At 45.6% G+C, this 17,150-nt stretch overlaps 1 protein-coding gene across 2 annotated transcripts; it reads right to left on the minus strand.

Moving 5' to 3' along the window:
- Positions 1-672: 672 nt before the first annotated feature.
- faxdc2 (fatty acid hydroxylase domain containing 2) lies at positions 673-16,649 on the minus strand. Of its 2 annotated transcripts, none has more exons than XM_046357638.1 (10): positions 16,551-16,649; positions 15,136-15,158; positions 9,683-9,736; positions 9,160-9,257; positions 8,870-8,973; positions 8,146-8,267; positions 6,836-7,041; positions 2,791-2,896; positions 2,452-2,618; positions 673-1,863 (listed from the first exon to the last, which is right to left on the minus strand). In XM_046357638.1, exons 2-10 carry the CDS (start codon positions 15,154-15,156, stop codon positions 1,707-1,709), a joined length of 1,035 nt encoding a protein of 344 aa, XP_046213594.1. In that variant the 5' UTR covers positions 15,157-15,158; positions 16,551-16,649; the 3' UTR covers positions 673-1,706. The 2 variants fall into 2 exon arrangements, with proteins under 2 accessions (XP_046213594.1, XP_046213602.1); XM_046357646.1 differs by lacking the exon at positions 16,551-16,649 and adding an exon at positions 16,034-16,291.
- Between the last annotated feature and the right edge of the window lie 501 nt (positions 16,650-17,150).

The following is a 17,150-nucleotide window of genomic DNA, read 5'->3' on the forward strand; positions in this document are numbered from 1 at the left end:
AGGAAAGACATTCCACAAATGAACTTTTAACAAGGCACACCTGTTAATTGAAATGCATTCCAGGTGATTACCTCATGAAGCTGATTGAAAGAAGGCCAAGTGTGCAAAGCTGTCATCAAGGCAAAGGGTGGCGACTTTGAAAGATCTCGAATATAAAATAGATTTTGATTTAACACTGTTTTGGTTACTACATGATTCCATGTGTTATTTCATAATTGTTTTCACTGCTATTCTATAATGTAGAAAATAGTCAAACATTCAGAAAAATCCTTGAGTAGGTGTGTCCAATCTTTTGACTATCTTGAAGAGATGAAGTAATACATATTTTGGGGGGGACAGTTAACTGGATAAACCATTGATCCATGGGGGCGGCAGGAAGCCTAGCGGTTAAGAGCATTGGGCCAGTAACTGAAAGGTTACTGGTTTGAATCTCCGAGCTGACTAGGCGAAAAATCTGTTGTGCCCTTGACCAAGGCACTTAACTCGAATCGCTCTGGATAAGAGCTTCTGCTAAATGACTTAAAATGTCATTCTGGTTTCTGGATCAGTCACATCACTGATGGATGAATACTGTAGCAGACTACTGATTATGAGAGAATTGGAGTAAAAAAAATAGAATTTACAGATGTGATGATGAATGCTGATTGTGTCAAAGCTTTGAAACAAATGAGATGTTTTTTTGTTAAGGTTTTATTCTGCAACAATGGCACAGTTTATGAATTACGGGTCATGTAAAAATCTATACTTACTCCCAAATCTCAACCCTACAGAGCACAACCCTTTAAGGACCAATTTATCAATCAATCAATACAGATCATACAAATGGTGACAAAGTTGATTGTATGGTTTTCCATAGACCAGGATCCACAAACTTACTAACAATAAGCATACTGTAATAACCTTATATTAGTACATTTTTCTCCAGTTACACAGGAATCACTCAAAGAACTGCATCTTTAATATGACTGCCAATTACAGTAATAAAGTGCGGTCCAACAATCGGATTATAAAATGTAAGATTTATAATTGAAAAGCGGTATGTCCCGTCCTTATCTCCAAGCAGCAAGTTTATACTTAACAGCGGAGAACAAGGTTAGACTGAAAAGGTAGAAAGTGCTACTGCTAGGAACGTTATAACAAGATGAAACAAAAGTCTTCTGATCGTGTAGGTAAAAAGTAGTAAATTACCACCATGTGTTTTCAGTGTAATGAGGTGCTCGAGTCAGTGATAGGATGTAGATGGACAAAGTAAACAGCATATTGGGTCAACTTCCGTTGGAGCACAAGGATAAACTTGTTTTTTGTCCCGCGGCTATCACGTTGTAAGAGCGTGAAGCAAGCCCGTGCAAATGCGCAGATAGCGTGTGTGACTGTGAGAGCAAAGTCTTGCATCTTGCTCATCACAACATCTGCGTTGCTGCTCGTGCAACGTCATTTTGCTGACTCTATCCTTAATAAGAACTCCACTGTCTCGACTACCAAGAATTAGAAAGGAACAGTGGGAGAGGAGCCAGCCCAGTGCCAGACTTGAGGATGGGAATACTGATTGCATCTCTATAATCTCTCCTTTCTCTGTGCACTTGATCATAGATTTCCCTCTAGCTCATGCTTACACCAATCCAATGATTTTATCCGTATGGACGAGTGCACACTACAGGAGTAAGGAGAGATTATTGGGATGTAGGTGGAGGTCAGAAGGGGGAGAATCACTGGACCTTCTTGGGGGGGTCTGGGATGCTCTCGGTCAGAGGGGTGAGGCTGAGCAGCAGGGTGTGACGCTCGTAAGCCTTGGTCTTCCTGAAGTTAGCGTCGGTCCCGTGTAGCCTGTCCAGAACCCCCAGGACTCCAAAGTTCTGGTTGAACCTGCAGAGATGGAGGGGACATAATTACTACAAAATAAAAACAGTGTGCTGTTCTTAATGTTTCCTCCTTTGAATTTGACATGTACATTGCCTGGCTAAAGCCACAGACTCGCTGTGTTTCAGGCAGGCTAACTTGTCCATGGAACAAATCCCAAACCAACCCCACTCTTTTGCACGTATCGACTCCCCTTTTCGGATCGGGAAGGATTAGATTTAATAAGCGTAAGCATTATTACAGAAAAATTCCACCTAGCCTTCAGAAGAGATATGTGGAGTAGTTATTACCATACTTTTAACATCTGCCATGGACGGGAGAGTCAACCAAGTCCAAAGTACAAACAAAGAACTGGACATGGATTCACAGTAATAAAAGGAATATGCCAAGAACAGTGTGCCCTATATCAGTTAACATACCAAAGTCCCCTCTGGGAAAATTGTCATTCTGAGATATCCCAAATAGCACCCTATGCCCTTTATAGTGCACTACTTTTAACAAAGTCCCATAGGGCTCTGTTAAAAAGTAGTGTGTTACATAGGGAATAGGGTGCCATTTGGGACGCAAGCCTATCTTTCATAAGACAGGACTCACTTGAGGTGGTGGTAGTCGTGGAACTCGGGGGAGGGCAGGAAGGGGAGGTGGTAGCCACAGTGGGAGATGGTGGTGCTGACCAGAGCCAGAGCGTACCACAGGGTGGTTGTGACCAGGTGGGAACCCAGGATAACAGGGCCGATCAGGGCAGGCAGCATGTTGGACAGCTGGGGGTGGGGCAGGACCATCAGCAACATGGTTTTACATTGTTAAGAAATATGGTTAGAAATTATCTGCTTACAAGGTTATCCACAATGCAGCGTTTCAAGCTACGGTCCCCTAGTTTGACTTCGAAAGAAAGAAAGAAAGAAAGAAAGAGGACAGGCATAAAGTGCTCACCACGTGCTCCAGAGGATGGGCGTAGAGAGAGACCACTCCGATGGGAGCCGTCCACTCATGGTGCTGCTTGTGGAAATGCTTGTAGAGGGCAGGATGGTGAAACAGCCTGGCAGGGAAGGGATCACAAGTTAAATGTCAGAGAGTTATCAGACGGTCAAAGATACTGTCAGGGTGAGTTGTATTTTCACTCTCAGCTCTCTGACCAAAAATATAAAAGGCAACATGGTGTTGGTCCCATGTTTCATGAGCTGAAATAAAAGATCTGGGAAATGTTCCACTTGCACAAAAAGTATTATTTCTCTCACATTTTGTGCACAAATTTGTTTACATCCCTATTTTGCCAAGATAATCCATCCACCTGACAGGTTTAGCATATCAGGAAGCTGATTAAACAGCATGGTCATTACACAGGTGCAACTTGTGCTGGAGACAAAATCCACTCTAAAATGTGCAGTTTTGTCACACGACACAATGCCACAGATATCTCAAGTTGAGGGAACGTGCAATTGGCATGCTGACTGCAGGACTGTACGAGAGCTGTTGCCAGAGAATTGAATGTTCACTTCTCTACCATAAGCTGCCTGCAATGTAATTTCAGAGAATTTGTCAGTACGTCCAACTGGCCTCACGACCAAAGACCATGTGTAACCACGCCAGCCCAGGACCTCCACATCTGGCTTCTTCACCTGCAGGATCGTCTGAGACCAACCACCCGGACAGCTGATGAAGCTGAGGAGTATTTCTGTCTGTAATACTCAACGATTTTACTGAGTCATGTAAGGAAATCTGTCAATTGAAATGAATTCATTAGGTCCTAATCTATAAATTTCACATCACTGGGCAAGGGCACAGCCATGGGTGGGCCTGGGAGGGCATAGGCCCACCCACTGGGGAGCCAGGCCCACCCATGGCTGTGCCCTTGCCCAGTGATGTGAAATTTATAGATTAGGACCTAATGAATTCATTTCAATTGACAGATTTCCTTACATGACTCAGTAAAATTGTTGAAATTGTTGCATGTTGCGTTTAGATTTTTGATCAGTATAAGTTCTTTGCCACAGCATTGAATGTGCTTGTAACATTTCAATTCTAGCACAAAACAATCATTTTTGTCGTTCCATATGTTATGTGATAATGCAATGTTGTCCCTTTACTCAGTGCATAGCCAATAAAGCACTAAAATGTAAAAAATACAGGCTGATAAATTCTAGCTGCCTATTAAACCAGAGGTTGACTCCTCTCTGGTGATGGGGTCACCAAAAAACAGCACTTAGAAAGCATTTAATACCTTAAGTGATATTTCTGGGGATAAAGGCTGTAATTCAGCTATCGGCACTTTAACGTGATAGAGATGTCTAATCCCTGGTTCACTCTAGCCTTGCAGGATTGCTTATGTTTTGACCAGGGCCCAGGCACTTGGAGGCAGCTGGAGAGTGAACAGAGATAAGGATGAGAATATACGGTACCTAAAGAAAATATGCACACCCTTTGACCTTTCCCCACATTTGTTGTGTTACAGCTTGAATTTAAAATGTATTAAAGTTTATCTTTTTGGGGGTCACTGGCCTACACACAATACCTGATAATGTGAAAGTGGGATAATGTTTTTCAATGTTATTTTTTTATTGAAAAGCAACAATGCACTAAAGTAAACCTGCAAAAAATGTGGAGAAGCAATTCACCTTTTCGCCTGAATGCAAAGTGTTATTTTTGAGGGAAATCCAGTACAACACATTCCTGTGTTCCACTCTTCATATTTTCAAGCATAGTGGTGGCTGCATGATGTTATGGGTATGCTTGTAATCATTAAGGACTGGGGAGTTTCAGGATTTAAAAAAAAAGGAATGGAGCTTAGCACAGGCAAAATCCTAGAGGAAACACTAGTTCAGTCTGCTTTGAATTCACCTTTCAGTAGGACAATAACTTAAAACACAAGGCCAAATATACACTGGAGTTTGCTTACCAAGAAGACACTGAATGTTCCTGAGTGGCTGAGTTACAGTTGACGTCAAGATCTACTTAAAAATCAATGGCAAGACTTGAAAATGGTTGTCCAGCAATGATCAGCAACCAATTTGACAAAGCTTGAAGAATTTTGAAAAGATTCAAATGGGCAAATGACCGCAAATGAAAGCTCTTAGAGACTTACCCAGAAAGACTCACAGCTGTAATCGCTCTTAGAGACTTACCCAGAAAGACTCACAGCTGTAATCACTCTCAGAGACTTACCCAGAAAGACTCACGGCTGTAGTCACTCTCAGAGACTTACCCAGAAAGACTCACAGCTGTAGTCACTCTCAGAGACTTACCCAGAAAGACTCACAGCTGTAATCACTCTCAGAGACTTAACCCAGGAAGACTCACAGCTGTAATCGCTCTCAGAGACTTACCCAGGAAGAGTCACAGCTGTAATCACTCTTAGAGACTTACCCAGAAAGACTCACAGCTGTAATCGCTCTCAGAGACTTACCCAGGAAGACTCACAGCTGTAATCGCTCTCAGAGACTTACCCAGGAAGACTCACAGCTGTAATCACTCTTAGAGACTTACCCAGAAAGACTCACAGCTGTAATCGCTCTCAGAGACTTACCCAGAAAGACTCACAGCTACAATCGCTCTCAGAGACTTACCCAGGAAGACTCACAGCTGTAATCGCTCTCAGAGACTTACCCAGAAAGACTCACAGCTGTAATCGCTCTTAGAGACTTACCCAGAAAGACTCACAGCTGCAATCGCTCTTAGAGACTTACCCAGAAAGACTCACAGCTACAATCGCTCTCAGAGACTTACCCAGAAAGACTCACAGCTGTAGTCACTCTCAGAGACTTACACAGAAAGACTCACAGCTGTAGTCACTCTCAGAGACTTACCCAGAAAGACTCACAGCTGTAATCACTCTCAGAGACTTACCCAGAAAGACTCACAGCTGTAATCACTCTCAGAGACTTACCCAGGAAGACTCACAGCTGTAATCACTCTCAGAGACTTACCCAGGAAGACTCACAGCTGTAATCGCTCTCAGAGACTTACCCAGAAAGACTCACAGCTGTAATCGTTCTCAGAGACTTACCCAGGAAGACTCACAGCTGTAATCGCTCTCAGAGACTTACCCAGGAAGACTCACAGCTGTAATCACTCTTAGAGACTTACCCAGGAAGACTCACAGCTGTAATCGCTCTCAGAGACTTACCCAGGAAGACTCACAGCTGTAATCGCTCTCAGAGACTTACCCAGGAAGTCTCACAGCTGTAATCGCTCTGAGACTTACCCAGGAAGACTCACAGCTGTAATCGCTCTCAGAGACTTACCCAGGAAGACTCACAGCTGTAATCGCTCTTAGAGACTTACCCAGAAAGACTCACAGCTGTAATCGCTCTCAGAGACTTACCCAGAAAGACTCACAGCTACAATCGCTCTTAGAGACTTACCCAGAAAGACTCACAGCTGTAATCGCTCTCAGAGACTTTACCCAGGAATACTCATAGCTGTAATCGCTCTTAGAGACTTACCCAGAAAGACTCACAGCTGCAATCGCTCTTAGAGACTTACCCAGAAAGACTCACAGCTACAATCACTCTTAGAGACTTACCCAGAAAGACTCACAGCTGTAATCACTGCCAAATGGGATTCTACAAAGTATTGACTCAGGGGTGTGAATTCTTAGTAAATTAGATAATGCTGCATTTAATTTTCAATAAATCTTCTAAAATGTAAAAAAAAAAGGAAAAAGTAGGGGTAATGTGTGTAGATGGGTGAGAAGAAAACAGCCATTTCCTCCATTTTGAATTCAGGCTCCAACAACACAATGTGGAATAAGGCACGGGGTAGTAATAAATTCTGAAGGCACTGTCATGAGTATCTTGTCTTTGGAACCTCTCAGAGGAGCATGTCTGTTTCCCCATATGCATATGTCTGTCTATTGTTTGTCTATGAAAACATCGTAATCGTTCGCTTATCTTTGGGTACAGCGTTTTCCACACCAATCAATTATTCCTGACAAGGCACTGTATTGTATATGAGAAACCATGCTGCCCCCAGTCCTTGCCTGTGCGAGTAGTAGAACAGAAGCTCCTCCAGCACGGCGCAGAAGGCCATCTCCAACAGGCCTCGGTGGAAGGTGGGCAGCTCTGGGCCACAGGGATTCCCACTAGAAAACATAACTGCCCAGCACACCACCACCATGGGAACAGAGATGAAGAGCTGGTTGAGGACCACCATCTTCACCGCGTGGCGCAGCTTCACTGGGTCAACCTAGGGGATGGGGACAGTTTTAGTGGCAAATGTCAGGTCTCCGTTTCCTTCAAGTAATCAACTATCATCACCCAATTTCTGCAATCATTAGTCTTCTTGTTTATTGTTCACTTAGTTGAACTTGTTTTGTTTACTTCAACGTTTTTCAATGTCTGCTAGTTTTTAAGATGTAAGTAAAGGGGGTTCTTATTTGATTTTTTTTTACCATCTTCCAGCGGCTACGCTCGTTCGTTATGTGTACCTAGAATATAATTTCTCTAGCCGGCACCATCAATCTTTCTTAGGAAACCACAATGTAGCACATGACAATAGTCATTTGTGTCCATCTGTCTGAAAGAATTTGACTGGTATCCATGACAAATGTACAAATCAAACACTCGCTACATACATCACTGTGGAGCCGACGTAAACAGATCTCTGCTTTATAATCCGATAGAGGTTAAGTGCAGTTGGCAAAGTAGAACTATCCTCAGTCCGGTCTCATGTTTTCTGAGCTTTGCACCCTCACATTCAAAAATCATCGCTGACCTTTGAAACTCACAGGGCAATTCTTCAATATCTGGCTACATTATTTGGTGAGTAATATCTAGCTGCATTTGGCATATATTATAAACAGGTCATGTTTAATGACTGATAAGCACTTTGAGTAACACAATGTCACTCAAGTATCTAATCTTCCACAGATTGCAGGAGATGGCGGGGTAAACACTAAGTAACCAGCGGTCCTCAGTAATGGCAGTCGTTCTCTCGCTAGTGTCCTGTAAAACAACATCTGTTAATCAAACTCAGTAAGAGGACATTGGTCCAATCGACTGATGGACATGCCATTCATAGAGACCAGAGTTTTTCCTGACCACGGGACCTGAACATGAACAGGAGAGAACCTCCTGGCCCTATTTATGATGACACTGAATTTCACAACACACACATGCTAGTACAAACACACGCGCACGTGAGAGCACACACACACACAACTCCTTTCACTAGAGTGAAATGTGAGGCTTTCATAAAGATGATCCTGATTAGAGCCCTTCCTGTTTACTGTAATAAATGGAGGTCATGATGAGATACAGGTGTGTAAAAACAGGATTAGACTGACTGTACCGGGTTGTTCTTGTCCACCTGTATTCTGTAACGGGTGATGAAGTTGGGCATTCCAGTGTAATCAACCAGCATGAGCAGAAGATTGGACCCCCAGAAAGCCACGAAAGGCACAAACATCGCCCCTGTTCAGCACAACCAAAATCAATGCATTACATGCAATACAACAACCGCATCATGTACACATGAACCAATTCAAGATACAGCAAGATACAGCATGCCCTAACATTGTCTAAGAACAGCTCAGCAGGTTTCACTCAATCAGTACATTAACATCTCATAAAAGTGATATAAAACCAAAGCTGGTGACTGAAGTGCCACAACGGTCACTATTTTGCCTTTACAGTGCACTACTTTTGACTAAGGCCCATAGGGCGGTATGTAGGGAATAGGGTGCCATTTGAGACCCAGCCTTTACAAATCACATGACATCATCTCTAGACAGATGTTTGTGCCTAATAATGGACGGAACATAAATATACTTCACAATTCTGGGGAGAAGAAGAAAGAAGCCTGAACTTGCTATGTTGTTTGTCTTTATTATATCACCCAGATATCAGAGCTGTGGAACATCAGTATTCCATGAGAGAGTTGTACTGGGCTGCTCGCCACAGTCTAGTTCTTCCTGTTCCTTTGTGCAGCACATAATACTTCCTTTAGTTTACGTCGGATGTTATTTCCAGCGGGACACCGGGCTTCAGATCCCACCAGTTACATTGTCTCTTACCGGCATAGAACAAGGCTGTCTCGTGTCCCTCCCACCTCTGGTGCACTTTGGTCCACTGGTTTTGCCAGAAGTCTCCTGATGCTCCCCAAAACCTCTGCAGATGCCTGGGAGGCACAGGGAAAAGGCTATGGTTACAAATCTGGTTGCAATAACAATTCAATATTGTTCTTATTACTCTAAAATGGAACGAATTCATATTATTCCAGTGTTCACAGTGTAAATATCGCATTGGTTAATGTTTGTTCTGAAATCATCTCTTGTCCCTACAGTGGATGTTTTGTTGTTATTACCATGTTAAGGAGTTCCCAAAGGCTGCCAGGACAAAGAGGCCAGATCCAATGACGATGACCGCTTTCATCACAGAGTCCAAAAGGCCTCCTGGGGCCTCCTATAGGAAGAGAAAAACAATATTTATATAAACAAATCTGCTCTATGACCCAAAAGTCAGGTTGCCTTCACAACTCTTTACTTTTCAATTGCTCACTCTCTCAAGTCACCTTCTGCAATGATCACTATTTCCTCAACTCACATCATCATGTGCATAAACTGTATCTATTCCCTCTGCACTGGATAGAATAAAATGCAGTCCTACAAGTTAGACCTGTACTGACTCGTATCCAGATAAGTACAGTCAAGTAGCATAGGTCACTCCTTTTAGCCTGCAAAACAATCACACCTTGACACAGAGTACAAGGAGGGAAACGTTAAACAAGACTGCTACCCAGGCTAGAAAGAGACTGTCTATGACTCGGTCTGACTTGTTCAACAAATGCATCGGAAACATCCAGATGTCAATTACACTGAAGCGCTTACCCGTCTTTGACTGCTTGGGTTCATCTGAACAGGGACCTGACCTTTGCTGTTCATTTGTGTCATGTTTGTCATTTATTGTCATGTCTTGTCCCTGTGCTCCCCATGCTATTCGTTTCCCTCTGCTGGTCTTGTTTGGTTCTATCCCTCTCTCTCCCCCTCCCTCTCTCACTCTCTCGCTCTCTCTTCTCTCTGTCGTTCCGTTCCTGCTCCCAGCTGTTCCTATTCCCCTAATCATCATTTAGTCTTCCCACACCTGTTCCCGATCCTTTCCCCTGATTAGACTCCCTATTTATTCCTTTGTGATCCGTTCCTGTTCCATCGGTTCCTTGTATTGTATTCACCATGCTGTGATTGCGTTTCGCCCTGTCCTGTCGTGTTTTTTGCCGTGATTGTGTATCACCCTGTCCTGTCGTGTTTTGTGCCTTCATCAGACGCTGCGTGTGAGCAGGTGTCTCAGTCGACTACGGCCTGCGCCTACCCGAAGCGACCTGCAGTCTGTGGCCGCTTCTCCAGTTGTTTTCCCCTCTACAAATCTAGAGGATGTCAGTTATTCCGTTTTGAACATTATTAAACTCTGTTTCTGTTAAGTCGCGTTTGGGTCCTCTTTCACCTGCATGACAGAAGGAACCGATCAAAGAATGGACCCAGCGACTTCAGACGCTCGTTACACTGCCGTCGAGATCCAAGGAGCCATGCTCGGCAGACACGAGCAGGAATTGTCCGCTGCTCGCCAGGCCGTGGAAAACCTGGCTGCTCAGGTTTCCGACCTCTCTGGACAGTTCCAGAGTCTACGTCTCGTGCCACCTGTTACTTCCTGGCCTGCCGAGCCTCCAGAACCTAGGGTTAATAACCCACCTTGCTACTCCGGGCAGCCCACTGAGTGCCGCTCCTTTCTCACGCAGTGTGAGATTGTGTTCTCTCTCCAACCCAACACATACTCTAGAGAGAGAGCTCGGGTTGCTTACGTCATTTCACTCCTCACTGGCCGGGCTCGAGAATGGGGCACAGCTATCTGGGAGGCAAGGGCTGTTTGCTCTAACGATTTCCAGAACTTTAAAGAGGAGATGATTCGGATTTTTGACCGTTCAGTTTTTGGTGGGGAGGCTTCTAGGGCCCTGGCTTCCTTATGCCAAGGTGAACGGTCCATAACGGATTATTCCATTGAGTTTCGCACTCTTGCTGCCTCTAGTGAGTGGAACGAGCCGGCGCTGCTCGCTCGTTTTCTGGAGGGACTCCACGCTGTGGTTAAGGATGAGATTCTCTCCCGGGAGGTTCCTTCAGATGTGGACTCTTTGATTGCTCTCGCCATCCGCATAGAACGACGGGTAGATCTTCGTCACCGGGCTCGTGGAAGAGAGCTCGCATCAACGGTGTTTCCCTGCTCCGCATCGCAACCATCTCCCCCCTCTGGCTTTGAGACTGAGCCCATGCAGCTGGGAGGGATTCGCATCTCGAATAAGGAGAGAGAACGGAGGATCACCAACCGCCTGTGCCTCTATTGTGGAGTTGCTGGACATTTCGTTAATTCATGTCCAGTAAAAGCCAGAGCTCATCTGTAAGCGGAGGGCTACAGGTGAGCGCAACTACTCAAGTCTCTCCATCTAAGTCCTGTACTACTTTGTCGGTCCACCTACGCTGGACCGGTTCGGGCGCTACATGTAGTGCCTTGATAGACTCTGGGGCTGAGGGTTGTTTCATGGACGAAGCATGGGTTCGGAAACATGACATTCCTTTCAGAGAGTTAGATAAGCCTACGCCCATGTTCGCCTTAGATGGTAGTCATCTTCCCAGTATCAGATTTGAGACACTACCTTTAACCCTCACAGTATCTGGTAACCACAGTGAGACTATTTCTTTTTTGATTTTCCGTTCACCGTTTACACCTGTTGTTTTGGGTCATCCCTGGCTAGTATGTCATAATCCTTCTATTAATTGGTCTAGTAATTCTATCCTATCCTGGAACGTTTCTTGTCATGTGAAGTGTTTAATGTCTGCCATCCCTCCCGTTTCTTCTGTCCCTACTTCTCAGGAGGAACCTGGCGATTTGACAGGAGTGCCGGAGGAATATCATGATCTGCGCACGGTCTTCAGTCGGTCCCGAGCCAACTCCCTTCCTCCTCACCGGTCGTATGATTGTAGTATTGATCTCCTTCCGGGGACCACTCCTCCTCGAGGTAGACTATACTCTCTGTCGGCTCCCGAACGTAAGGCTCTCGAGGATTATTTGTCTGTGTCTCTTGACGCCGGTACCATAGTGCCTTCTTCCTCTCCGGCCGGGGCGGGGTTCTTTTTGTTAAGAAGAAGGACGGTACTCTGCGCCCCTGCGTGGATTATCGAGGGCTGAATGACATAACGGTTAAGAATCGTTATCCGCTTCCCCTTATGTCATCAGCCTTCGAGATTCTGCAGGGAGCCAGGTGCTTTACTAAGTTGGACCTTCGTAACGCTTACCATCTCGTGCGCATCAGAGAGGGGGACGAGTGGAAAACGGCGTTTAATACTCCGTTAGGGCATTTTGAGTACCGGGTTCTGCCGTTCGGTCTCGCCAATGCGCCAGCTGTTTTTCAGGCATTAGTTAATGATGTTCTGAGAGACATGCTGAACATTTTTGTTTTTGTCTATCTTGACGATATCCTGATTTTTTCTCCGTCACTCGAGATTCATGTTCAGCACGTTCGACGTGTTCTACAGCGCCTTTTAGAGAATTGTCTCTACGTAAAGGCTGAGAAGTGCTCTTTTCATGTCTCCTCCGTTACTTTTCTCGGTTCCGTTATTTCCGCTGAAGGCATTCAGATGGATTCCGCTAAGGTCCAAGCTGTCAGTGATTGGCCCGTTCCAAGGTCACGTGTCGAGTTGCAGCGCTTTTTAGGTTTCGCTAATTTCTATCGGCGTTTCATTCGTAATTTCGGTCAAGTTGCTGCCCCTCTCACAGCTCTTACTTCTGTCAAGACGTGTTTTAAGTGGTCCGGTTCCGCCCAGGGAGCTTTTGATCTTCTAAAAGAACGTTTTACGTCCGCTCCTATCCTCGTTACTCCTGACGTCACTAGACAATTCATTGTCGAGGTTGACGCTTCAGAGGTAGGCGTGGGAGCCATTCTATCCCAGCGCTTCCAGTCTGACGATAAGGTTCATCCTTGCGCTTATTTTTCTCATCGCCTGTCGCCATCTGAGCGCAACTATGATGTGGGTAACCGTGAACTGCTCGCCATCCGCTTAGCCCTAGGCGAATGGCGACAGTGGTTGGAGGGGGCGACCGTTCCTTTTGTCGTTTGGACAGACCATAAGAACCTTGAGTACATCCGTTCTGCCAAACGACTTAATGCCCGTCAAGCTCGTTGGGCGTTGTTTTTCGCTCGTTTCGAGTTTGTGATTTCTTACCGTCCGGGTAGCAAGAACACCAAGCCTGATGCCTTATCCCGTCTGTTTAGTTCTTCTGTGGCTTCTACTGATCCCGAGGGGATTCTTCCTTATGGGCGTGTTGTCGGGTTAACAGTCTGGGGAATTGAAAGACAGGTTAAGCAAGCACTCACGCACACTGCGTCGCCGCGCGCTTGTCCTAGTAACCTCCTTTTCGTTCCTGTTTCCACTCGTCTGGCTGTTCTTCAGTGGGCTCACTCTGCCAAGTTAGCGGGTCATCCCGGTGTTCGAGGCACTCTTGCGTCTATTCGCCAGCGCTTTTGGTGGCCGACTCAGGAGCGTGACACGCGCCGTTTCGTGGCTGCCTGTTCGGACTGCGCGCAGACTAAGTCGGGTAACTCTCCTCCTGCCGGTCGTCTCAGACCGCTCCCCATTCCTTCTCGACCATGGTCTCACATTGCCTTAGACTTCATTACCGGTCTGCCTTTGTCTGCGGGGAAGACTGTGATTCTGACGGTTGTCGATAGGTTCTCTAAGGCGGCACATTTCATTCCCCTCGCTAAACTTCCTTCCGCTAAGGAGACGGCACAAATCATTATTGAGAATGTATTCAGAATTCATGGCCTCCCGTTAGACGCCGTTTCAGACAGAGGTCCGCAATTCACGTCACAGTTTTGGAGGGAGTTCTGTCGTTTGATTGGTGCGTCCGTCAGTCTCTCTTCCGGGTTTCATCCCCAGTCTAACGGTCAAGCAGAGAGGGCCAATCAGACGATTGGTCGCATACTACGCAGCCTTTCTTTTAGGAACCCTGCGTCTTGGGCAGAACAGCTCCCCTGGGCAGAATACGCTCACAATTCGCTTCCTTCGTCTGCTACCGGGTTATCTCCGTTTCAGAGTAGTCTGGGTTACCAGCCTCCTCTGTTCTCATCCCAGCTTGCCGAGTCCAGCGTTCCCTCCGCTCAAGCGTTTGTCCAACGTTGTGAGCGCACCTGGAGGAGGGTGAGGTCTGCACTTTGCCGTTACAGGGCACAGACGGTGAGAGCCGCCAATAAACGCAGGATTAAGAGTCCAAGGTATTGTTGCGGCCAGAGAGTGTGGCTTTCCACTCGCAACCTTCCTCTTACGACAGCTTCTCGTAAGTTGACTCCGCGGTTCATTGGTCCGTTCCGTGTCTCCCAGGTCGTCAATCCTGTCGCTGTGCGACTGCTTCTTCCGCGACATCTTCGTCGCGTCCATCCTGTCTTCCATGTCTCCTGTGTTAAGCCCTTTCTTCGCACCCCCGTTCGTCTTCCCTCCCCCTCCCGTCCTTGTCGAGAGCGCACCTATTTACAAGGTACATAAAATTATGGACATGCGTTCTCGGGACGGGGTCACCAATACCTAGTGGATTGGGAGGGTTACGGTCCTGAGGAGAGGAGTTGGGTTCCGTCTCGGGACGTGCTGGACCGTTCGCTCATCGATGATTTCCTCCGTTGCCGCCAGGATTCCTCCTCGAGTGCGCCAGGAGGCGCTCGGTGAGTGGGGGGGTACTGTCATGTTTGTCATTTATTGTCATGTCTTGTCCCTGTGCTCCCCATGCTATTCGTTTCCCTCTGCTGGTCTTGTTTGGTTCTATCCCTCTCTCTCCCCCTCCCTCTCTCACTCTCTCGCTCTCTCTTCTCTCTGTCGTTCCGTTCCTGCTCCCAGCTGTTCCTATTCCCCTAATCATCATTTAGTCTTCCCACACCTGTTCCAGATCCTTTCCCCTGATTAGACTCCCTATTTATTCCTTTGTGATCCGTTCCTGTTCCATCGGTTCCTTGTATTGTATTCACCATGCTGTGATTGCGTTTCGCCCTGTCCTGTCGTGTTTTTTGCCGTGATTGTGTATCACCCTGTCCTGTCGTGTTTTGTGCCTTCATCAGACGCTGCGTGTGAGCAGGTGTCTCAGTCGACTACGGCCTGCGCCTACCCGAAGCGACCTGCAGTCTGTGGCCGCTTCTCCAGTTGTTTTCCCCCTCTACAAATCTAGAGGATGTCAGTTATTCCGTTTTGAACATTATTAAACTCTGTTTCTGTTAAGTCGCTTTTGGGTCCTCTTTTACCTGCATGACAATTTGAGTGACGTCGCCCTTCATGTCTTAAAAGAAAACACATTTCATGTATAATACAGGGTTCCATACTCTTATGTAACATGTTTTCTTCTCACAAAGCCCTGGGTGTCCTGACTGGGGTCAAACTTTATTGTCCACATGCTCCGAATACAACGAGTGTAGACTTTAACATGAAATGCTTACTTACAAAGCCCCTAAATATTTACCAAGTACACTCAAATAAAAAAGTAACACAATAAGAATAACAATGAGGAGGCTATATACAGGGCGCACCGGTACCGAGTCAGTGTGCAGGGGTACAGGCTAGTTGAGGTAAACTGTACATGTTAGATCAATTCCAATGTTTTATGATTGATTTATATTGTCCAAAGTCCCGTCTAATCGTATGATTTTACAACAATAGATTGTGGCTGGAATGTACAGTTGCAGGTTGACGTATAATCGGATTACCGTTCATTTGAGCTCGACTTTCAATCACATTCCTGAGGATAACAAGCAAGATTGGCATGCATTCTACCAAGATTAGTGAAAACAGTCTTACCGAAAAAAAATGATTCTATAGAAGTGTACATCTATATTTTTGAAATGATAAGGTTGTTCTTTAACAAAAGCTTGCAGTGAAAAAAGGCTAAATCTAATCCGGGTATATCTGTTGAATCAACCAGACAACAGTCTGTTTACATTGGGCAGCAAAAGCAGGCTAGTGTAAATTCTGCATGCCAAGCATAGGCCAAACTAACCCAATATGTAGGCCTCAACATTCCCCATACTTGTTAAAGGTCCAAGGAACTTATTCAGTACGTTATATTCAGAAGTAGACTGGATCTGCATCGATTCACAATTGCGATACGGTTCTAGAAACATAAAGCACTTTACTTTCATATCACATCATAATACACACCCTGTAGTCTACACTGTTTTGACCGGCTTTGCAGTCAATTGTTTCTCAGCGATAACGCATTTCTGGCAGCCTTCTTTGTGTCACACGCAGGTGTTTGGCGCGTACTAGACTAGTTAATTAGCGGTCCCTCGGTCTTCCACGCTATAACGTGGAGATGGTCGCGTGGGAACAAGAACCCTGTCAAGGTGTGTCTCAACTTGATGCTTTTTGAAAATTGTTTCTCGCTGATATGAAAGGTCCTTTGGTTCCCAAAACCGTACCGCAAGCAATGCGTGTCATGATGTTCAGACCGAGCGCAGGGGCTCTTACTGACGCCTTCCTCCAATGGTCAAGGACTAAAAACACAGTTGGCTAAATAGACTCAGACTGCCCTGTTGACTGATTTTTTTACAGATTGCACAAGGCTCAGTGAAATTGATTAGCCTGTAGAATACAGTAAACTCCAGATCAGTATCCAATCCAACGTCAATAGAAGGAGATGAGGGCATGAGGTAGATACGGGTAGCCTGCTACTTACTGCTGTAGTTTCCTCGGACGATCGCAATCTGCGCAACTACGTTCCCAGTCGGTAGGTTATATGCAGCCTATTCTTTCACATACAAGTCGCAGCTTCAATTGGATGGATTTCCAACCCTACACGACTTATGATTGGTGGATAAATTGTCAGCTGACCGCGAAAAGACGCACAAGGCTGCGCGCTCTCCTTTATCTTCGTCTCGATGATGGCATTTGTTATCTTCTGTCTTCTACATGTGTCCAGGTGAAGGTTGAACGAACTGTTAATGGCCTTTTGTTATCGCCTTTCCCCTCAAACCCTGGCAGGGTTGAGCGGGGGATTTTTTTTATTCCCCGTGAAACGTTATAGCAGACTATACGGACTTCGCCTTTTCCTCTGGTTAGATTCAAGATTGGGACTGAATTGGGCCACTGTCAATTCCAGATCTGAAATTGATTCTGTGTTTCTGGACCAGGTTTAGTATAGAATAGAAAATTATAACTTTATTTTTCCCGTCTTATGTGGACTTTGTTGCACAACATTCAACGAGTGATGACCATAAACAGGAAAGGGTCTGAAAAATTCGGAGGAAAAGTAGGTTTTACATTCGGACATTCAACA

Source organism: Oncorhynchus gorbuscha, linkage group LG01 (assembly GCF_021184085.1).
Source record: "Oncorhynchus gorbuscha isolate QuinsamMale2020 ecotype Even-year linkage group LG01, OgorEven_v1.0, whole genome shotgun sequence".
Lineage (NCBI taxonomy): Eukaryota > Metazoa > Chordata > Actinopteri > Salmoniformes > Salmonidae > Oncorhynchus > Oncorhynchus gorbuscha.

Excerpts from the sequence above, each read along its gene's own strand:
- faxdc2 (XM_046357638.1), bottom strand. The coding sequence starts at position 15,156 with ATGAAGGGCGACGTCACTCAA. Across the intron at positions 7,042-8,145 it reads AGGTGGACAAGAACAACCCG|GTTGACCCAGTGAAGCTGCG; the intron begins GTACAGTCAGTC and ends CCCATCCCCTAG. Across the intron at positions 1,864-2,451 it reads CACGACTACCACCACCTCAA|GTTCAACCAGAACTTTGGAG; the intron begins GTGAGTCCTGTC and ends CCATCTCTGCAG.